We start from the raw sequence: 23458 nt of genomic DNA, 5'->3' as shown, positions 1-23458 counted from the left end.
TCAGTTTAGATTTTTTGGACAGTTGGGGATCAAGTGAATGACACCACAGTCAAGACAATAGGCATTTACTTGAGTAATCTTCTTCTGAGGATATTGTTTGACCAAGTGGGGTGTCATCGCTTTTGTGACAATCTATCTCTGGTTGAGGAGCTTCTTCTTAAAATTCCTCTTGGCTGTAAACAGGCTCTGACCTAGCTAAGCCTCTATTTGCAATGAATGGTAATGTCCTTTCATCCATCTCATACCTTCTTTCTTCAACGCAAGAGGTGGAGGTTGTACCGGCCTCACCACTCTTGGCTGTAAACAGGCTCTGACCTAGCTAAGCCTCTATTTGCTACAGTCGGATGCCTGGATGCCCTGCAAAATACTCATGATAACACAATGCATACCATAGAACGATAAATCGATATACTTGAATCATCGCACACGCACATAAATCAACGACGTACGCGAACAGAGAGAGATAGAGAGCGAGATAGCACGTGCAGACGCACCTCCTAGAGTGGAGTGCTACGTCGGCACGGCGAGAGAGAAGGGAGAGGAGAGGAGAATAACAAAGACACTGGGTGCAATCTCCCCCCGTGCAAGAGTGACCATTTCCCTCTTGCACGTATTTGTTATATAGATTTCTTAAATGGTCAAATTGGTTACAAACTGGCCGGCCGGTCATAATTGGCCAAAGCTCATAAAAGAGCACTTGAATAATAAAATGTACATGATATACAAATACATTTGCATAGGCCAAGTTGGGTCTAGTCTTTTCCACCTGTCAGCTGCAATAAATCATAAAATATCATTTCTATAACATACCTCTCCGTTGAAAAGCAACTGTCCTCAGTTGCGAAGATAAAAATCTGCAAACAATACTTGTAAAAAACAGTGATTAGTAGTGTCAAAAACATCACATAATAAAAGAAAAATTTATGAAACTAAACAACATTATCTTATGCCTGCCGTCATCCACATACTACCTATTCTAGTGTCCCATACCACTAGAATAAGCAGTATATATCATACCCTGATGAATCAGGATATCATTGGTCACACTCATCATTAATCTCATAATGTCAAGTCTCATCACATAAACACTGTCATAATAATCACCAGATACCAAATCTCAATCCAATTCCAATTCCACAATATAAGTCCAAATCCAAATCACTGTCATTATGTACCCGGGTAACAAAATCATGCCAGTTACAGTGGTGGCCAGTCACTGTAGCATGATTTCGTGGTTGGTGTTGCCTAAATCGGAGAATCTACACCAATAAGACGTGATGCCTAAATTGGCGAATCTGCACTAATGCTGCCTAAATCGGCGAATCTGCATTTGGTGAAGAAAATTATGAACCTGCAGTTTGTTGGTGTGCTGCCTAAATCGGCAAATCTGCACTAGGATGAGCATTGATACACTGCCTAAATCGGCGAATCTGTGTGCTTGTGACCAATGGACTAGACAAGACATAAAAAGTGGAAAATAAAAGATCTGTTTGATATGAAATTGGAATAGACTGGAGTGTGGAAGCATGTACCAAATGTTAGCGATCATCGCACACCAATTGAGCTCATGTAAGGAGTGGTGTGAGAAGTCATCTCAGTAAAGATTTCAATCAAAGTAAGTACGAGCCATGATATTAGAAACAATAGATTTTGCAGTTTATAACATATGCGAACAAGTAAAGAAGCTCCCTCTTCTAAAAATAACCGATGATACTCTTACATATTGGAAAATTGCTTAGGTATAGTCTTGTGAAAATGCATGTCAATAGAGTTACTTGAAAGAAATTAAATAGAATGAGCATGGATTTATCAAACTCTTATTAAACTATAGGATTGTCGTATAGGAAGTTGGTGTAATAGGTGATGGATAACCTTAACATAAGAAAGGAGGTAGAATAAGCGAAAGGTTGGTGTATTTGTGTATGGGTCTATATATACATAGAGACAGATTATGGAGTAGGTGATCTTCGTAGATAATAGTACCTTGATAAATTTCATACCTGGAGGGTTGCCGAGATGTTAGCATTGTATCGAGATTTATCTGCAAAAGTGTTTCTCAAATACCAAGCACTTACAATTTCTTGTTCAATTTAAGAACAATATAATCGTACAGTAAATAAATTGTGATGATAGAATTGATGCAAAGTTGGATTATTTGTTAGTAAAAGAGGATGAAAGCAGGCAAGTTTGAGTACAAACAAACGGATAATGAAGGTGCTATATAAATTTGTTGAGTGGTGTGCAAAGCTGAGATAGCTAGTGGATAGCAGTCTTAGGGCAAAGCAATACCAAGCTCCATGAATAATTGTTTCGTTTAGGATAATTGTAGAGCAATCAAAGTGAAAATCTCAGTAAATTACATTACTGCTAATGGGTATAACTGACATAATGTCTGATGCAGATAGTGAGGAGAGAGCAATTTTATCCTTTTTAGTAGATAATTACTTACGTGTCTTGATCCTCATTCTAATGGTTGATATAACATCATCATACATAATAGGCAGAGTATTTATAGGAATGGAATTGGCAACGACAGTCTATAGCGATGGTGTAATGAATTTTGATTAGATTTGCATGCTCTGCTAGGGTTCGCATGTTGTGTACTTGTGATCTTTGACAAGGTAGAAAAAATACATTTTGTGCTAATCATTGAAAATAAGTTCAAACTTGAAATTCGTGCGATTTTAGGTCAAATATAATAAATCTTTCACTGGTGATTACACTAAACTTGTGTAAATTTGTGACTGTTCTTTAAGGCAAGCAAAAGAGGTAATGGGGAATTTACAAGTTCAAGAAATTAAAATACAGTAAAGGGCATCGAGTCTGACTGTAAAATTAAATCATCATTGTCGTCATCAATGCTCTAGCATTGTTGCAGGAAGTATTGCATCTAGAGCATCGTGATTGTCCATCGTTGTAGGTAATGGTATTGGGGGGAAGAGAGAGAAAATGAAATGAAAAGTTATATTACTCGTCTTTAAAAGACATGGGGTCAAACTCGTACAATCCTTATGGATCTAATACAATGTCGAGTACAAAATAAAATGAAGTGTAGTGAAAAATTGAATTAAAAGACTAAAATTAATATCGGCAGACTGAAATCAACATCATCATGATCATCTCAATGCCCGGGATGGTCGGCAGGCGACGTTATCACAAGAAGTTGGTCATTGAGGAGCGTTGTCAATGTTCGAATATGCTTGGCAACCCGATGATGTCCGAAAGGCTATTGTATGCTTCATCTGTGTCCGTCGTGACAAAGAATCGTAGTGGGAGAGGGAGGAGAGAGCGAAATGAAATGAAATGTTTTATCATCCGGCTTCGAAAGGCCTATGGGAACAAACTGATAGCATCTAAGAACGAAGGATACAATCTTGCTGGATGTGATACAATGTCTAGGCACAAATTAAAATGAATTACAATATTCAAAGATTGAAAGAAACAAAAATAAAAATTAAAAATTAAAAAAAATCATCTTAAACAGCGTCGTCAATGCCCAAGGATGCTCTGCATCGGGCATCGTATTACAGCGGCTTTGCAGAGGGTTGTCAATGTCTACCTCTGTAGGTAGTCGAGAGAGAGAGGAGGCCTCCAAAAACTCTGCTCTTGCACGCCTGGTTTCCACCCTCGTGGACTTGCAATAATACCCTAACTTTTCTCATGACTCCTCAATTGGAGGCCGCCCATGATGTCCTCGAGAACTCGACTCGAAACTAATGGCATCATGCGAATGAATACAGCCACCCAGCTCCTGGAGGACAGCAGTAGCTTCAATGAGTCCAACAGCTTTTTTTGTTCCCAGCACAAGCTTAGCAACTCCATCGTTGGTGGCAGTATCTCAGAGCATCCGGGAATCAGCGACAATGAGAATAATGTCAGATGACCACGACGATGGCAGTGAGCAGCGGCAAGAGCAAATGAGCATCCTAGAACCCCTACTGAGTGAGCTCCTCTTACGCATAAAAAAATAAATAAAATCAACCTACGAAGCTCACTTAGTCTTCATGTTTTCACATGGTGTTCCATATTGCATGCACTAAGTGGATCTCGCAGGAGAGGTGGGACGGCTGAACAGAACCAGAGAAAAAAGAGAGCGTCGTTTTCTCTGGAGGCTGAGGGTGGCGATGACTGGAGGAGAGTGAGAGATAGAGAAAGGAAGAGGTACTGCCAGGAAGTCAGGGAGAGGACGACTGCATGGCGACTGCAGTTGAGGGGTGCTGAGAAAAAGGGGGGGTCGGTTGGCGCCGCAGTGTAAGAGAGAGAGGGACAGTTAACTGTGGTCGGCCTGAGAGAGAGATGAGAGAAAAAAGTTGGTGCGGCTCTCAAAGTGGATGGCACGCGCCACTGTCGTTTGGGGTCGTTTTTGCCGAACCAGGATCAATGTGCTCTAGTCGTGCATGGCGGACTGCACCGAGAGACAGAGAGAAAGGTTTAGTTGGTAGCTTGGGTGGCCGTCGTTTGGGTTTGTCCATGCAGAGTTGGTGGGTAGCCCATCATGCGGAAATGGTTGGTAGCTCTAGTTGGCGACAACGCCACTGGTTGTCAGGGGGAGAGAAAAACATGCGGTGTGAAGTGTGTGGGAGCTGTGTGCGAGGACGGAAGTGGCGTGTGGTTAATACTTGGCTGCATGGCAGCGTAGTAAAGTAAAGCAAGAGAGAGAGCGAAAGACAGTGAAATTGTGTGGTTAGCTTTACTGCTAACTTTCCGTGGAGCCTTTGTTGCTCCATGTGCACAACTGGAGAGGGGAGAGAAGGAGATTAGCGCCGTTGTGGCCTACATGAGGCAGGGAAGAAGCTCCCCAGACCCAACTTGGTCGAACTCTGTGTAGAGAGCGTGTGTTTTGCTGGTGCTACTCGCCTTGGTGATGTGTGGAGGATGCGGGAGAGTCTGGCGAGGTTCAATAGCCTGATGTGAGGATTATTTGAGAGACTAAATTGGGATTGATTCCTAATTTCCTACTATGCAATGAGTCCTTTAGGTTGCTCCTTATGACGGGAGAGAGAGAGACGGGGGAAAAAAATTTTAAAAATATGTTACAGCTTCATCTTCCTCGTTGGGTCTTCTCCTTCTTCTTCTACTTCTTGCTCATCGAAACTCAGGCTACCTTCCTCTTCATAAATCTATTCTTCTTCCTTTTTCCCCTTTGTCAAATTCTCTCGTGGATTTCTTGTCAGCTAACCGGCAATTGAAATCTAACATTCCTCACCTGTTATCCTATACTGTGAGTCGTGGACGACCCTTGATATCATGAAAGAGATTCTATTCCTCTCTTGTTATTGCATATTGCCATAAGATTCCGAGCATAATATTATGTTTAATCTATTCTATCGATATGTTCAATTAACATAATTATACTAATAATTACTATATCATGATAATAAACAACGGATTCTCTTCAATTTCTAAAAATCACTATCTATCTCATATAATCGACATTAATTAGTATAAATTGAAGCAATTAACAAAAGCTACAAGCATAAGGAAACAAAACACTTAGCTGTTATGTGTCAAAAATCTTCAGTCTTGGAGCGTAGCCTACGCTCTGATACCACTGCTACAGTCGGATGCCTGGCTGCCCTGCAAAATACTCATGATAACACAATACATACCATAGAACGATAAATCGATATACCTGAATCATCACACACGCACATAAATCAACGACGTACGCGAACAAAGAGAGATAGAGAGCGGGAGAGAGCGAGATAGCACGTGCAGACGCACCTCCTAGAGTGGAGTGCTACGCCGGCACGGCGAGAGAGAAGGGAGAGGAGAGGAGAATAACAAAGACACTGGGTGCAATCTCCCCCCGTGAAAGAGTGACCATTTCCCTCTTGCACGTATTTGTTATATAGATTTCTTGAATGGTCAAATTGGTTACAAACTGGTCGGCCGGTCATAATTGGCCAAAGCTCATAAAAGAGCACTTGAATAATAAAATGTACATGATATACAAATACATTTGCATAGGCCAAGTTGGGTCTAGTCTTTTCCACCTATCAGCTGCAATAAATCATAAAATATCATTTCTATAACACTATTTGCAATGAACCGCAATGTCCTTTTGTCCATCTCATACCTTCTTTCTTCATGTCAAAACGCAAGAGTTGGAGGTTGTACCGGCCTCACCACTCCATTTTTTTCTCTCATTTTCTATCGCTTCGAAGGGAGGTACCCTCTTTGGTTGTTATAATACATTGCAGCTGGTACTATCGCTTGTTTATTAGATACTTTCATCATCAGTGTGGCTCTCATGTCTATAGGCATTCTAGCACCTGGCAGTGGAGGTTGTTGTATTAAGACAAGTTGTGGCCTTGCAAATTCTATTGGTCTTGGTGCATTCTCTATAGCGTATCTAGGTGGAGTAGGTGTTATTGGAATAGGTTGTACATACCTCTCCCTAGCATATTCCATGCTATAGTAACACTCTTCTCTCGTATGGTTTGTCCTTTTTCTCTCAATTTCACACCATAGAGGTTCTTGGAGGTCAGATTTGACTAGAGGAGCAAGTCTCTGAGCTAATCCTTCTATAAGATTCATTTTCTCACTAGATATCTCTGGCTTTAATGTGGGTTGGATTCTTGGTGAATCACTCCTCTGAGAAGATGTGTCACTCACTCTTAGTATCATGTCTTCTCAAGGTTTTGCTCTGATTTGGATAGGAGTAAGTTATAGGGGGTGGTGATAGTACATATGGTCCTCTTGTGACCGTAATTGCACCTCTATAAAAGTCATGTTCTATGGTTTCATCTGGGTACAACCATGGTCCATTAGCAGATTCACTTGAGGAGGCATGTCTGCCATCTCTGTGATCATTTCATCTCTCGTTATTGCTCTGGAAGGGAATCCAGGTGGCTCCTTTTTTGGAATTCTCATGCTTGGTGGAGATATCTATGGTCCTTCATTGACCAAATGTCCACTTCTATAAAAGTCATGTTCTATGGTTGCATTTGGGTACAGCCATGGTGGTAATGTAACTGGGCTTGTGTCAAAATGTGGATAAATTGGCATTTCAACACTTCTAACTTGGCTTGTCATATCTACAAAATTATTGGTAGATTGGCTTTCCCTCCTGATGATCTTAGCTTTCTTAATGTCAAACCAGCTCAATACTTTCAAGATAGCCCTTAATAAGCACCTTTGGCCCTTTTTCAAGTCCCTAAAAGTCAAGTCTGGGTGGTCTTCTGACCTCTAGATATTGGTTCTAGGTACCCTAAAAGTTTGGATGTAGGAAACCTGGGAAAATTAAGGTCTAAAAATTCAGTCCTATTGCCTGCAAGCTTTTCTCTTGGCTATACTTGACTCAATTTGGAGTTGTCTATCAAAAGTTAGAGCAGTTTTGGTGAACTACACTTGAAACAGCACTCAAAACTGTTTGAGGATCAAGGATTTTTGCTTGTATCTTAATCAAATGTGAGCCAAATTTGTTTAAACTTGGTCATTAGGCTTACTTTACAATGCTTAACACTTCTAGAAGCTCAATGTGCGTTTTCATCTCCAAATTAGGGCTAGAGACACCATACGCGTATGATGTCTATTGTGGCCAAATCAAGTGATTTTTACTCCAGAGGATCTTTATCACTTGGGTAACTCTAAGAAACTTTTAGAATTCAATTTGAACCAATTTTGTGTAAGTTATGATCAGTTCAAGCCTGACTCTTTCTAGATCTGTCTTCTGGCCTTTACAAGCTCAAATGAGCTCCAAATTCAATGAAATTTTGGCTAGGGACTTCTTTTATGCTCTGGGACACTGAGGTATACTCAAATGTCTAATTTGACCAAAATCTGGCCCCTAAGACATTATACACGTATAAAGTCTTTTGGCTCAGAATGACATGAAAACGGGCTTAAAACATCATTTCCCAACCCCCTATGTGGTCAAAAGTGAAATTTGACTTTCAGATCTGGCCTTGAAACATTATACGCGTATAATGTCTATGTGCTCAAAGTTGGCCCAAATTTGGTGTGTGAGCTTGTCTTGCGGTGCTTAACACCCTACTATGCTCATATCTCAATTTTGTTCTCTAAAAGTTTCCTTTAGACATCATACGCGTATGATGTCTAACTAGTCAGAATGAAGTGAATTTCACTCTACAAGTTCCTCACTACACTGGCAACTCACAACAAGTTTCAAAACTGAATTTTGACACTTTTTGAGCAAGTTATGATCACTTTAAGCAATCACTTGCCTAGATGCGTCTTATGGTCTTTGCAAGCCCAAAAATGCTTCAAATTTGATGAAATTTGGCCCCTAAGCTTCCTAAATGTTGTAGATCACAAGGGTGCACACAGTTGTAACTTTTGACCTCAAATCTGATCTCTAAGACATTATACGTATATAATGTCTTTTGCTCAGATTATAGTTTTGTTTCTACCAGAGGTGCTACTCAGTGTGTAGATCAAGAATATGTGCTCGCATCAAATTTTGGATGTCAAAACTGCACAAAATCATCAATTTAAGGGTTAAATCCCCTAAAACAGTAAAATCCCCTTAACTCTCAATCTATAAGCCCAAATGAAATGAAATTTGGTGGGTGTGCTCAACACAACATGCAAAAGATGGGTATAATGTCAAAACCTCCTTTTGGCTGCCAAAATTATCCTTTAGATCCCCCGCGTATGATGTCTGCTGATTATTTCTTTTGACATAATTCATTCACAAGCATCCCCAAGTCTCTAACACTGGTTTTCAAGCACTTCTACCAATTTTCATGCAAAAATATGCTCAAAATCTCAAGTTTCTCTTTTTCTCGTTTCAGACACTCTGTCTTTTATCTTTTGGGTGTCAAGAGTTGGTCAAAACCCTAGTCTCAATGTGCATTAAATGGTAAAACCCCCCTTTTGAACACAATGGTGCAGTCAGATTTTTCAAATTTGGCCTCCACATGCCCCTTGAGGCATTATATGCGTATAATGTCCAGGTTTACAGAATTACAATTTTTGTACATAGAACTCTTGCACATGCCCTCTTATTTGCTCAACATCAATCAACCATGCAAAAATGTCAACAGAAAGATTTTTATTGCATTTTTACCTCAAAAGCATACTTTTCAGTGATTTTAAATGCAAACAAGCACATTAGCAAATAATTCGGTGATGAATAGCTCCAGATCAAAATCAACATGTCCTACCTAAAGCTAATCCTACAAATCATATGGGGTTTTGCATCTATGAGTAGAAAAATGGTTCAATGCCACAAATATTTTTAGCACCTCACAAATCACTTGACCACCAACAACTGCTTTAATTTACAAATCCTAACTAAACCTATCTAATCGCAGACCCTCGGCAAGACACGCTTCCTGGCTATCCACTTGATCTCAGAATAACCTCTTCCGGATCCACTTAAGAAAAATGCTTTCTTTATCCAAAACTAAAGCAAGCAACCATCACACGAGTGTTAGTAGGAATACCTACCTAAGTCCTTGTATACGCGTCAACGGCGCCAATGTTGCGGGACGACGGCAACTAAAAACTTATGATTATGAAAAAGTTATCTACAAAAGTGACCTAGGTACCTTATATACTAAGGATACCTTAGGTTAACCAAAAATAGAGTTTGAGGGGTGAAATGGCTTTGTATTTACAATCTGGAAGTGCCATTGCACCCCGGCTTCTGCTACTAGACTATCTACTTATTATAAATGATGTTTATAACCATAATCCTCAAATTCCATATGTATTACGGCTTGGGAGAAATCCGACGGATCACGCTTCATATATTACACCACCCATATTGCCCCCAACTACAAAACAATGTTCTTCGCTGAAAGAGGAAACCGTACTCACACTTACATGCTTGAACCTATCTCCTTGTCAGTTGTACGCACTATCGCAGCCATTCGGATTAACTCCCATTTCCTTCGATGCGAGACAGGGCGTTGGGGCAATGGAGAAGAGTCAAATAGATTGTGCACATTATGCTCACTAAAAGTTTGAGAGTCTGAGTACCACACTACTAGAGTGGTCAGCTTTTGTTCACATCCAAACTTGCCTCTCTCACATTTTCAACCATGACCTAGACCTACACACTTTCATCTCCCAGCCACAGTGTGGGCTCTCCATTGCAACTCTCATTGCCACAATTTTGGAGCATAGAGAGGCACTCATCAGCCATACACATACTACATCACATGTAACTTTGGTCCCATAGGTCATATTTGACCTCCGAGGATGATAATAAAATCTCTCTCTCTCTCTCTCTCTCTCTCTCTCTCGCGTTAAGTGGGTGAGAGAGAGAGAGAGAGAGAGAGAGAGAGAGAGAGAGAGAGAGAGACAAAGAGAGAGAGAGAGAGAGAGAGAGAGAGAGAGAGAGAGAGAGAGAGGGAGGGGGGGAGAGAGAGTGATGTAAAGTGTGGGTTTTGTCCTAGAGTCTAAGTGAAGGAGGGAAGAGGGGGAATTATCCCACATGTAATGGAGTTAAGCTATAGAGCTACTTAAAGCTCACTTTCATGAGTAAACAAGACAGTTCAAGTTTGCAAAACATGCTTCTCTATGGTGAGCCTGTGCTAAGCTATGTCAATACTCAAGATTGTGTTTATGAGTCCAAGCTAATCTATCTGTGAACCTAATTCACTTGAGTGATATTCTTGCTTACACACACACACACACACACACACACACACACACACTTGCACTATGTTTCTCTATCACCCACCTTAGCTAGCACGATCCCATTCCCATCAAGTGGTATCAGAGCTATGGTGTGCTAGCTAGGCTCATTACTATGCATTTGTATTAGTTTGGATTAGTATCTCCCAATCTCATTAGATCCTTAGTTTAACATGCCTAATGAAGATAAGTGCTTCTCTAGTTAATGTGAGCATGTTCTTGGGTTCTTTCCCTTGAGCCACTACTCTCTTGGCTAGTAGAGGGATTAATACTTGATTAGTGATTTTCATTATTGCATTGCATTTAGTACAATTTTGGATCATTTTTTTTTAAGCTTTGACCTTTTCTGCATCAACAATAATTTGATTCTCCTCGCCGAAATCTTTGCAATTAGTTGTGTGTGGAGAAAGGACTAGCCAAGAGCTTTCCATTGAGCCCAAGATTGTTGCATTCTACCGATTGTTCTTCTTCATGCTCCAAGTGTAGTTTTTCACTCTCATTCTCTGGAGTTTCTACAGAACAGCGCCTCAGAGGCACTTTGTGTGTGTGTGTGTGTGTGTGTGTGTGTGTGTGTGTGTGTGTGTGTGTGTGTGTGTGTGTGTGTGTGTGTGTGTGTGTGTGTGTGTGTGTGTGTGTGTGTGTGTGTGTGTGTGTGTGTGTGTGTGGGCGGGGGGGGCATTTAGTGAAAATACCCTTTGTTGGGTGGCAAACCTCCTTCTTTAAGGTTTTCAAAGGTGGGGTCAATGGGACCATTGCCTAAATAAGGCAAACTTTTGACTTACCAAGGTGTGGGCCGGTGCATGGTGCTATCCGAAACTCAAAACAGGCGCTCAAGCGTTTTGAAGTCCCCACTCGCATCCGTGAGCAGACCCCAGCCAACGATCGGCCACCTATGTGGGTGAAATTCAGTCATATGGCCCCTACAGCCAGTCGCAACCTACCAACCTGCCCGAAGGACCTACCCGCTTGCCCTCGCCTGTCTGAGAGCTGCCCGGCCCACAAAAGCCCCCCTTCCTACGCTATGCTGGTCTGAAACCCCAAGCACCCTAAGAGCCAAGCTCCTCACAAGGGAGTGTCCACAAGTGGTTTCTATTTCATGATTTAGTTTTTGTTTCTTCTTTAAGAGAGATGAAATGAAGTAATTTAGTTTAACAAAATCCAAGATCCTCGTATGAAAGACTTCTTTTGCTTCCGTTGTCAAACATTTGTTTTGCTCTAAGCATTGGCAGGCTGTCAAAGCATGTTCTTCAAAAACTTGGGCCGGTTGTTATTACGCACGAGTGTCCACAAGTGGTTTTTTACACGTGATTTGTAGCTCATATATATCGTGGTAGGGCAAGAAACAACCTACTATGGCCACTTGTTTTGTGAGGTTGAGTACAAGGCAGTCTTCACATCTATAGTTGAGTGTGTATCGCTCAAACGCAATATGGCTTATTTGGGTGTTGGAAAGGACACTGCCAGCATCATCTACATTGACAATTAGATAGCATTGGCAGCTACAAGAAACTTCATGCTTACACAAAGCATATTGAGGTGAATTATCACTATGTCAAGGAAAGACTTTTAGGAAGAGAGATCAACTTGGTTTATGTGCCGACACAAGACAACCTTGCAAATCTGTTCACAAAGGCATTGCCTCGTGAGAAGTTCCAAGCATTTTTCAAGGCTTTGGGCTTGTTTCCCTTTGTGGATTGATCATGTCCTTACTAGGGCATGGCACTTTCCCATACACTATGCACTAGCTCTCGTTCATCGCATCACTCTCGGGGGATTTGTTGCCATACACGTGGTAGTGATGTGTGTGAACACACTTAGGACTAGCAAGGCACTTTTTTCCTCACTAAGAGGTCTTTCCCTTGTGCATTGTATATACGTCCACCATCCCTCTAGGGCTGTGTTATATTACTATTTGCAGGATAAACAATATACACTCTGTTGTGTGCCTTAAGCTTATTTATCTTCTCCAAGTTGTGTGTACATCTCTACATTCCTAATTCCAACAAAATATTTGTGGTACCAAATGCTTTGTGCAAGAAGTTTCCCTACAGGGGACACAAGCAATACCCAACCATTATTCATGAAGGCTTATGAGGACTCAGTGATAGCCACGCCCACTCTCAACCCTGTCAAGATCATCCTTATGGGACAACATAGAGAACAAGGCTACCCTAAACTTGCACAACACTTGCAATGTCATGTTGCCATTCGGCAACAAAGAAGAGAGTGACAATGTGCTACTGAATTGCTTACTACTATATTTTTTGAGTTTATGTAGACATGCCATGAGCACGCAAGAGTACATACTCATTGTTCTCTTCACCTCACAACAGACTTGCAAATGATGGAAGACAGACTAGGAATTTGAAGGCAATGTCCACATTGTATGAAAATTCATGATCATGCACTAAATATAGGTCCACTAATTGATTGAACTTGCTTAATTACAATTGGGCTACTTGATCCATGAATTCAATGAAAATTTTCTTGTAATAAGGATTGATTTGCATATAATGTTGCAATTGGAAAAAAGAGAGTAGGTTTGCCATGAGTTGATTCACATTGCGGTATTTTAACTTTGGTGCTTGTGGTGTCTTGTTGATGTTAGAGATGCTCAAATGTCATGTCTAACTCGATGCATGTGAAGGACAAAAATGGTTGTCATTGCAAACATAGTCCCTGTGACTATGCTTGAGGCGGTTGAACATGATATGCTACCAAAAGAGTGGGGATAGTGATGATGAGGGAGTTGGTGGAGGAAGAATATTCATGAGTGGAGCCGGTAAATGCAAGGAGATTAGCACAACGTACCTTCGGCATGATGGTTTTCGATTTTTCACCATCTTAAGGCCCATGAAGATTAAGTAGTTAATTCGACACAATAAGGTCTACTTACAATTTAGCAACCAGCTACTAAGTTTGGCTACAGTTTGGAGAGATCTTGGTAGATATTTGTCTTTGGAAGAGCACACTCGTCTTATGGTGTTGTTGAGGCACATTCCTAAAACTTGGGAAGCTTTCAATGCTTCAAAGGCTTTTTAGGCCTCGATAAATTATAACATGCTGAAGCTGCATGTGGGGATTGCAAGACAAAGGAAGGGCACATGGTACAATCTATTATAACATAATATGGCGGAAGGGGGAGCCCTTTACACGTGTCTCAATCTGCGACCTGAAGGCTAAAGTCCAAAACAACAAAAAAAAACCCTTTGCACGCGATAAAGAGGGAGAGAGGGGGGGAGAGAGAGGCCGCCGAAGGCAGCCAACCGTACTAGTAATAAGAAAAGAGAGCCCTTCACAAATTCACATACCAAAGCAAGAAAAAGAATCTAGTGGGCCCATTAAACATAGAGGAACCTTTTGCAAGCTAAAACTACAGACACAAAAAAATTATAGGCCTATCTCTCCTCTCCTCTCCTCTTAGGCATGTTTTAACATGAAAAACATCCCTTTAAAATTTGTATGCTTTTCTCCCTTCTTCTCCAGGGCATGTTTTAGCATGCTTAAAATGAAGAAATAATGAGATGTAAGCCAAACTTACTTCTCTACTAAGGCATGCGGTGGGACTCAAGAGCAAAACAAATTTGATGAATACAACAGGCGTGGGTTCAAGTCCCACTTGCTATGATGGACAAAATCAATTCTTTTCTATAGACATGTACTTCAACCTTACTCTATACTTTTCCTTTGTCATTACAACAATAGAAATACGGCATATGCTACAATTACAAAGAATCCTTGTCAAGAATGAGCATTGAGATTCACTTGGATCCCTTAAACAACAAGAACTATAAATGAATTCTTGTAGTCTCTCTCTCTCTCTCTCTCTCTCTCTCTCTCACACACACACAAGCGCGCACTCATACACACGCACACGCACCCACCCTATGACCAACTCACCTTTAGAGGCTTTCGTTTCCTTCATGTACCAGTTGATAGACTTTGCATTTTCTGTGGTTGAACTCCTCTTTACCCAACTTCTTCCAACGTTGGCTCTCTTGGTGGGCGCATCTCTGCAGTTTCTCTTTGATTTCCTTCTCTCCTTTTGGTTTCCGAACCGAGCCCCGTCTTCATCGATCTCGGATTTCTACCCATCGGACTCAATCAGTGATGACCTCTACTACATGGATGCAGATGATGGCTACTACTACCATGACACAAGCAGGCATTTCTTTGATACGAATGAAGAGGAAAGCCGGTCCCCCTTGCAAGCCAGGAGATCACGTAATGCAGCGACCCCCCTCAGAGAAGATTTGAGAAGAGAATTATTTGACACTCAATACGACAACAGGCAGAGAGACGATTATATGACGATGTTGAGGACAGTGCCTTATGATAGGCAAAGCAGAAGTACATCTACGAATGGTGATCACCTGGGCAATGCAGATGGCCTTGTGCGACAAGCACGCAACAATCCCTCTTTACACCACTTAAGAGGTGATTTGAGAGCAAGTGGAATGGAGAGAGAGCCCCGCCGTCATCAAATGGGTCTATCTCAGCAAAGCCCCAGTGGATCCCTCTACCATTCATCACCCTTGTCTCCGTCCTCATCATCACCATGGATTATGCTAAAGCGAAGCATTAAGAAGTATGCCAGCAAACTTTCTGTTTTTCTCATGTCAAGGATATGGGCACAGCGCAACAATGGTACAAGACAGTGGAATCGTCCTTCGCTCTTACAAAGTGCTTGGTAAAGCAAAGGCAATTCTTACTTCAATGTACAATGCTTGTTTTCTTTAACCTCAAGAAGAGCAGAGTTTGATGGTATATACAAGAATGGTTTTCCTTACAGCTAGTATTGTATAGGAATGGTTACCTGTATCATATTGGTGGCTTACATTCAAAACTAATATATTGGCTTCACTTTGTGCAAAATGTTTGCTGTCCACTTAAACCCCCTTTATAACGTGCATTCGCAGGCTAATTAAAAAAGCCCTTTCAAAATGTAAACAAGAATAGATAGACCTCTTTTTTTATGAATTAATGGGTAAGTTTCCAAATGGATTTAAAAAAACCGCTCTTATCAATGTATCTCCATTTAATTTGCTTACATTTTCAAAAATAAAAAAACAAATTAGCATGGTTTATTAACATGATGATTACACAATGGACCACAAAGACTTACATATTAGTATGATAGTTGCTGTATATTATGTATATGCCATAGTCATGCGTACTGACCCTGCATCATTTAATACGGAGGATTGAAAGTTGTCTAATTTGCACAAGTCACAAGTGAAGTCGCGACCTACCCAACATCAAGGATTGTTGTTTACCAATAACTCCACTTCATCATCATCATCAACTTGGTCTCACTAGCACAAAATTGTAAAATTAATTTCTAAGGTATATACCACAATTTGTAATTGTTGGGCACAAACTCACCTTGAAAGTTGAAGAACAATGAGTTTAGAGCCCAAAGTTCTCCATTCTCAATTAAGAATGGCATTCCACACAAATGAGCCAGACAGCCACCTTAGAATTCCTTTTGAATTGAATTAGTCTGATTTTTAGGCAGATTAGATAATGTACAAATTTTGAAGGCTGCATATTTCATCCCTATTGAAGATTAGAAGAGCCTCAGCGGTTACCAACAGAGACCTAGCCGACAAAACTTCTAGTACAGGAGTACCCGATGGATGCCAGAATTACATAATTTTAGGAAGAGATGAATAAGCCTGCAACATAGTTAGCACATGGATGGCTCCACAGATTGAAGAAAGGACACCAAAAAGGGAACTCAAGCAATGTACAAATTTATTGTCAGAGGTGATGAGATCAATACTATGCTTCCACCTTGACAGCAATGGGAATCCTATTCTCCTTTTCTGCATCTCCTCCTTCAACATGAAAGTCCTCTAGCCCGGCTTCAGCAAGCATCTTCTTACGAGAAATTTTAGCCCTACAAGTTCCAAAATTAAGATTGGTCATAATGGCTCTGATAGGAAAATACATATCTCCTAATAGAAAACAAACATATCTATATCTCCTAATGGCTTCAAAATAAATAAAGTCAGTAACATACAAAGTGCAAGGAAACTCTAAAAAGAAGAAATCCTAGGAGGATATGGAAAAGACACATTGCATGCATGCTCAACCACCTCTTTATATAGACATGCAAAGTCTATTGACTTTCCACCTTCATTTTCTAGGCGGACCCTCATTTGAGATATTTTAAAAGGATTATTATTTATCCCAGATTGTAGAGACCTAAGGTCTCTGGCTCTGATAGAAAAATTAACCTATAATGTACTCAAAGAAAGAGCAACAAAATGGCACCTCTGCAAAAGATACTTGGTCAAAATAGCTTCATCTGCATCTGAATAGACTCTCCACGAATCCAGAGTAGGCTGTCCTGCCTTGCATTCTGCACAAGTAAAGTAGCGTTAGTGCACTTTGTATGTTTCAAGTGCATTCTCAGCATTTTATAGATTTTGGACAACCTTGAACAACCACACGATCTGTATTTTCAACCCCCTTCAACTTATAAAAAGCTCTATGATCCAAACTCCACGCAATGGCATCTGTTCTCACTGCATCACTTCTACCCTTTTCTGCACAAACAAAAATATTCATTACCAGAGTCTACAATACACCTATCGTGCAACAAATGCTCAATCTACTCATCTAGCTAGAAACTCATGAAGAACTATCCAGACTTTCTGATGTACCACTTACTCATTCTGGATATTGCTTCTTTCTCTAAAGAAGCAGCTGCAACAGCTCTCTCGGTCTCTGCTAGCACCTTGTTTAGTAGAGCCTCCTGATCCTCATGTGTCAATGGACCATTTAAGTTACCCAAGGCAATTAACTTTGCAACCTCTGCATCCTTAATCTTCTGCTTGGCATCTCTAACCTGTAAACCATGCAATTACTTACCAAAATGCTTAAGAATATTAGCTCTAGGCACTCATCCGGTGAAGCATTTCTGAGTGACGAATATGCTTGTTATGAACAATACCAGGTCAACAGGCAACCATACACAAATGCGTGACTTTTGCACTCAAAAATGCAAATGGGTTGGCAGTGTTCTTCTGCATGACTTTCACACTCAAGAATGCAAATGGGTTGGCAGTGAGAACATGCACTGCTGGAAGCTCAAGCTCATGTTTTCTTAACATGATCTTTAGAAAATCTGACAACCTATTTTACCATTCAATATGTTACCTCTTTCCTGGCTGCTAGAACCTCTTCTCGAGTCCCTTTTTGAGACTCCGTATATTCCCGATTAGCAGACTCTATGTGGTCTCTCATAATCCTGCAAGGACATGTAAATTTGAAGCAACTTGATGATCTTGACAAGAAAAACAACATAGCAGGGCTTGATCTTACTGAGTTTCCAGACTGTCATCACAAAGGATGACAAGAAGTTGCAGCTTGTGGTACAGCCCCAAATTCTCATAGCTTTCTACACCTTCTTCAACAGCAATTTTCATTGTTCTCAGATCTTCCTCTAGGACTACAGTAGAAGCCACAGGGCCTCCATGCATGAAACTTGTTGGCAGTGACTTGTCACTATCCTTGGAAAGGCTCTTAAGTATACAAGATCTTTCATTTAAATGCTTGTTCAGAACATTCAGCCAGGATCTTTTGCCACTTGAAGAATGCGTAACTTCTCCATTCCTGTATTGCACATATTGGAAGGAGAAAAGGTCTCTTGAAGGTCAATTGGAAGAAGAAAAGAAGGAATAAAACGTTTCCATCTCCATAGTGAACAACATTGCCACATGTAAACTGGTATACTATCAAGAATTTATTAATGGCATAAACTTGGCTGACTGATTGTCTTTGAAACTAAAGTTGGTTTCTACACCAAAATGAGAGTCAATACTGGTCTATGAGTATTCCTTGGAACTCCATAAGAGAAAACTTACGAGGCTGAGAAGCTACTTTCAATTATGTTGAGCAGTTTAGCATGCAACTGCACAAGTAAGGAGTTGCTTCCCTTCCGTGCTAAGCGCCCCTTTGTTAACTCCCGCAGCACAGCCTCTGCATCCCCCCTTCTTAGTCCCAAAACCTAAAAGAAAAGAACCAAACAATTTGATAATAAGCATAATTAAAGCTACCACAAAGAGTTTTGAAATCACTGAAGCTCACCGATTGGAAAGCAAAACAGAACTCGACAAATTGAACTGCAGACCCTATGGCCTCTGTAGGAAAATCCATGCCTGCAACCATTGTTATAGGTGCACCCTCGGGTAAGACAACCTCATTTTCAACAGATGAAAACTTAGTTTTCCCAGCCTGGCCCTTCTTCTTAGGCTCCTCAGCTTCTACTTTTGGACTTGTCAAGTTTCCAAGCTTGGGCTTGTCAGATGCATCACAGAGTGCCCATTTCTGTTTGACATCTTTCTTTCCCAATGGTCTGCTTTGAGTTTTACAGGTTTCGGCCCCTCCTTCAACTTTTACTTTCACCTCCAGGCTTAAGTTTTTTTTAGCAGCCTTGCTATTTTTTATAATCAAAGGCTTGCTTTCCTCATTATCAGCTCTGCCTTTGTTCTCTGTGTTTTTTTTCTTTGACTTCTTCACCAGGACATGCCCATCTTCCCTCTTTACTTTACTCAGCTCCAGCTCAGAAACTCCACTTACGGTAGTGCCATTCTCGGTTTTCGGAACCAAAAACTCCTGTATAGTACCTTGAGCATTCGAAATATTTTTCCTCTTCTTTGCGGGAGAAGCCACATCAGATGAAATAGTAACAGGAGCTTTCTTCTGCTTTGTGGGAGGTGTACGTAGAAGAGCATTTGCAACAGGCCCTTCTACTTCTCCATCTGCAGTTACTACAAGCTTTCTTTTCTTGGCTTTAGCCATACCAGGAGAGGGAGCGGCTTCATTGTGATCCTACGTTTGAAGAAAAACACATTTAAGGGCCTGCTTGAAAAATACTTCAATATAACACTACAAAGAGAAGCAGCCTACCACTCTGACAGCAGAGCGTTTCTTGAGAAGCTCAGCCACAGATGTAAACCCCGTTGCCTTGGCTGTATGAGCCAAGATGCCTGTTGGAACACATCCCTGCTTCTTCCTATGGACGTGGGACATTGTGAGCAACAACACATTTGATCTAAGCAAAACATGTGCACAGAGATGTCTTACAAGCAGATGCTGCAATTGCACTCTCTACGGCATTTGGGGCAGCTCCAAGAAGGAAGCTGAGACACTTCCGTGACTTTCTCGCCGTATCTGTGTCACAGCTGGGTACGTTGATCTCTCTCTCTCTCTCTCTCTCTCTCTCTCTCTCTCTCATTCATCACGACGACAAACCTGTTGAGCAGGCACTTGGCACAGTAATGCTGGGTACACGGCCTGGAGCGAAAAGAAGCTTTACAGGAAGCCATAAAATCAATGGTCTTCTGCCGGCACTGAGAAGGGCAAGAGAAACGATCTGATGAAGCGATGGCACATGCGAGAAAAAATTGGGAGCTGGAGAATGGCCGAGGAGCTACCTGATGGCATGTTCTGCCGTTTTCAGAATCATAGATGCGACCGCCGATCACGCGAAGGCCGAGCCCTTTCCTGCGCTTCGTGGTGGCGCCCGCTTGGGCTCCATGGACATCTTCTTCGAGCTCAGCTGTCCTCTTCATCTTCGAAGGACTAACGACCGCCCTCGCAGCTTCGGCTTTCTTCGTGGGCATGACAACCGGAGCGTGAGAGTGTGTTCAGTGGTTCAAGGGAAAGCAGCTGCGTGTTGCGGAAGATTTTGAAATTGCGAATAATTTCCCGCCTTCGTAAGTGGCGGACGAGGCACGAAGCCCCCCCCTCCCCCCCACCCCTCCGGCACTTTCCTCTCTCCCAGTAGGGTAGAGGAGCCAGTAGGGGGACGGGTAACTTGGGGAGCTTTAATCTCCTTCCTCCGAACTCAAATTTTTGTGCTGAGTAGCTCAATTTAATCGCCTTTTCATAAGCTTTCAGGAAAAATAATTTGGGATTGGTCGGGTTTGAAAGTCGATAGTCGCGGCGCAATTTTCGGAATGACGTGTATCAAAAATTGGCATGAATAAGAACACCAATCGGGGCCAAAAGAGGTAAAATGCAGCCACAACGTCTTGAACCCACACCCTAGACAATGAGGAGGCTTCGTTTCAAATGAACTAGCTGTTTCAACTCCACCTTTTTGTGCTTCTTTTGGTCCCCAAACATATTAAAATTAGGGGTTCATGTGTCTTTTCTGTGGGGGCCGTACCACAACTGGCCCCTGATCTACCCTAGGTGCTACAACTTTCGTAAAAGAAAAGAAGAGGAGAATCAACACAGATTCTCCTCATGAAATTTGTGAGTAGGAGGCTGATTGCAGCGTGCGTGAGAGAGAACGCAGAAAGTGCTTCAGGTTGGTAGCACGCATGGAGAGGAATTAGCGACAATCCCTGAGCCAACCACGAGCAGGATAGCGCGAGCCAATCAGCTGCAAGTAAACAGGCAGAAGGGCGGGCACGGGGCGGGGCGGGCACGGGGCGGGGCGGGGCGGGGGGGGGAATGTTTTATTTCTTTAACCTTAGATCGATGGCTTTGTCAGAAAGCTGAGTGTTGGAGTTGGCTACGATATTGTCGAGACGGTCAAAGTTCAAGGGGGTTGGACTCGACTCTCGTGTGCGGAGATCTTTTTGAATAGGGAGCCTTTCTCTAAGGCTAAGGGCAAAGATGCCCTTGAGAATGGAAGCATCTTAATAATGAATGAATAAAAAGAGAGCAGAGTGAGTAGGAGCGAGTAGGCAGTAAGTCCACATCTCTTTTGAACTAAAGGCCCTCAACACTAAGTGACACCTATATTTAAGAGGGAAACGGGATCAAGGGCGGGGAAGTTCACGTACGAAGACCGAAAAAAGATCGCAACCGCAAATGTTTGCTCAAAAACTAAACATGGACATGCACTAAACTTGGACTGTTAAAAAACTAAACCTGGACACGCACTAAACCCGGACAACGTGGGCAAATGCGTCTCAACTCACAATATTACATCATAAAAATGGTTTGGGATACACAATGTGCGCGCGGGGAGGTGGTTAGCCTATGTGACCCTAAACGCGGAGCAAGGTCACGGGTTCAAATCTCGACGGTGTGCCTCATATTTCCCACTGGGTGAATTTAGTACCCCTCATTTTTTCGGCAGCACGACTCGTTTTTCCCGCTAGCCAGGTTTAGTTCGCCTCGAGATCCCGCCCCCCAACCCGAACCGTCGATCCCATTACTCTCCCCCGCATTAAATATAGGTGTTACTTAGTGCCAAGGACCGAAGGCCACCTCTCCCTCTTTCTGTGTGCTATCTCGCTGAGTACGTAGGACTGCAGGGCACACCACTGGGAGCTGTCGGATGAAGGAGGAGTAGACGTGTGGCAGGGAGGGGAGCCGGAATCCCTCCCCCTATTATATATGTATAGATAGATATGTATAGAAAGTAAACTCGACCAAGATAAGGAAGCCGAGACGCGTTTACTAAGGGGGGTGTCACATTGGGACAAGCAATTGGCGGCCATGTCGAGGTGGCGGGCAGCCATTTGTCCAACAAAAAGTGAAAGTTGGCCTCCCACTCATGTCAAAGGGGCGGGCAAACCCCCCCGGCCAACTTTTCTCCATGGGTGTTCAACTACAAAAAGGTGAGGCGGAGATTTTTTCACACGCTTTGAACTCTTGCAGTCAGTGCCGAAACCGGAAGCTTTACCATTTGGCTATCTCTCACTGGCTGCAGATAAAGGTCACCTTTTTTGTAATTACCCCAATGTAACTGCACTTTGGTATCCACGAGCGAGATGGGAGAGGGGCGGGTGCCCCAGTCTGACACGGGCCTAATGTGGCACGAGAGGTGAGGTGGGGGGGCTGACAATGCAACTCCACGCTGAGGTGGAGCTTAGGTGGAGGCTTCTCACGATCATCATGTAGGCACATGGATTGTACCTCTATGCAATTGGTGCTCATTGGTGCCTTGAATGGAGGGAGGTTGTGCATGTGAGGTGAGGATGCGAGAGCAGGGAAGGAGCCAATAATTAGCCATAGCTTATTTTAAGCATAAATTCACCGTAGTCTTTTTCATCTTTTGATGCATAACCAACCATCATTGCCACATACATATTACTAGGATGTTTATAATTATAACCAAAATTAAGGTGCATGTGGAGATTGTATCCTCTATGCAATTGGTGCTCGTCGGTGCCTTAGTGGAGGGAGGTTGTCATGCAAGGCTTGAGAGGTTAGGTGAGGATGCGTTTTCATCTTTGGATGCATAACCAAGCATCATTGCCACATACATATTACTAGGATGTTCATAATTATAACCAAAATTACAAAAAATATTATTAATATTATTTTGTAGAGAGAGAGCCACTTTTGTGGCTTTTAGAGACATTTGTTAAAAAATCACCAATAACTAAAGTCAAAATAAAAAACCCTTTCAAAAAACATGCCCAACAGATAGTATGAGTTGGTGAAATTTTATAAATACTCGAGCTACATTTTCATAGCCAACTCAGAGGACTATTTTTTTCTAGAACGAAATTTTTTATTAAAGTATCTCAAAGTTAAGTCAATCTATTTTTAAGCATGCTCAAAATTCATTGAAAATACCTACATACTTATGTGATAGCCTTCTCAAAACTATATATTTTTTAGATAAAGATTGATGACATTTGATAGTTGTCCAGTTTGGGTGTAAAAATACAATTTTATACAAAGATTATCATTTCTAAAAAAGTTAATTTTTTATTCTGACTGTTTGAGTGATAAAGTTTTCTCAAAGCCTTGTTTGCATCTAAAATTGATATCGAATAATTTTTCGAATGTTTTGATCTCATATGCGAATGCTATACTCAAATTACTCAATGTAAAATAAGCCACTTTAGTGGCCTTGATACAAGAC

At 41.7% G+C, this 23458-nt stretch overlaps 2 protein-coding genes across 2 annotated transcripts; one reads left to right on the top strand and one right to left on the bottom strand.

The window, feature by feature from the left end:
- The first annotated feature begins 14401 nt into the window (after positions 1-14401).
- LOC147446350 (uncharacterized) lies at positions 14402-15607 on the top strand. Its single transcript, XM_086526214.1, has one exon. It carries the CDS (start codon positions 14406-14408, stop codon positions 15303-15305), a length of 900 nt encoding a protein of 299 aa, XP_086382340.1. The 5' UTR covers positions 14402-14405; the 3' UTR covers positions 15306-15607.
- A 490-nt stretch (positions 15608-16097) lies between these two features.
- Positions 16098-20353, bottom strand: LOC147446349 (uncharacterized). Its single transcript, XM_086525604.1, has 12 exons — positions 20058-20353; positions 19876-19973; positions 19708-19794; positions 19531-19636; positions 18709-19452; positions 18486-18628; positions 17944-18234; positions 17779-17869; positions 17290-17467; positions 17055-17165; positions 16891-16978; positions 16098-16513 (listed from the first exon to the last, which is right to left on the bottom strand). The coding sequence occupies exons 1-12, from the start codon at positions 20244-20246 to the stop codon at positions 16396-16398; spliced, it is 2244 nt and encodes a 747-aa protein (XP_086381730.1). The 5' UTR covers positions 20247-20353; the 3' UTR covers positions 16098-16395.
- Positions 20354-23458: the final 3105 nt, after the last annotated feature.

The sequence above is a fragment of the Adiantum capillus-veneris genome, chromosome 12, assembly GCF_014529385.1.
Source record: "Adiantum capillus-veneris isolate H3 chromosome 12, ASM1452938v2, whole genome shotgun sequence".
NCBI lineage: Eukaryota > Viridiplantae > Streptophyta > Polypodiopsida > Polypodiales > Pteridaceae > Adiantum > Adiantum capillus-veneris.
This window is presented reverse-complemented; position numbering and strand designations above follow the sequence as displayed.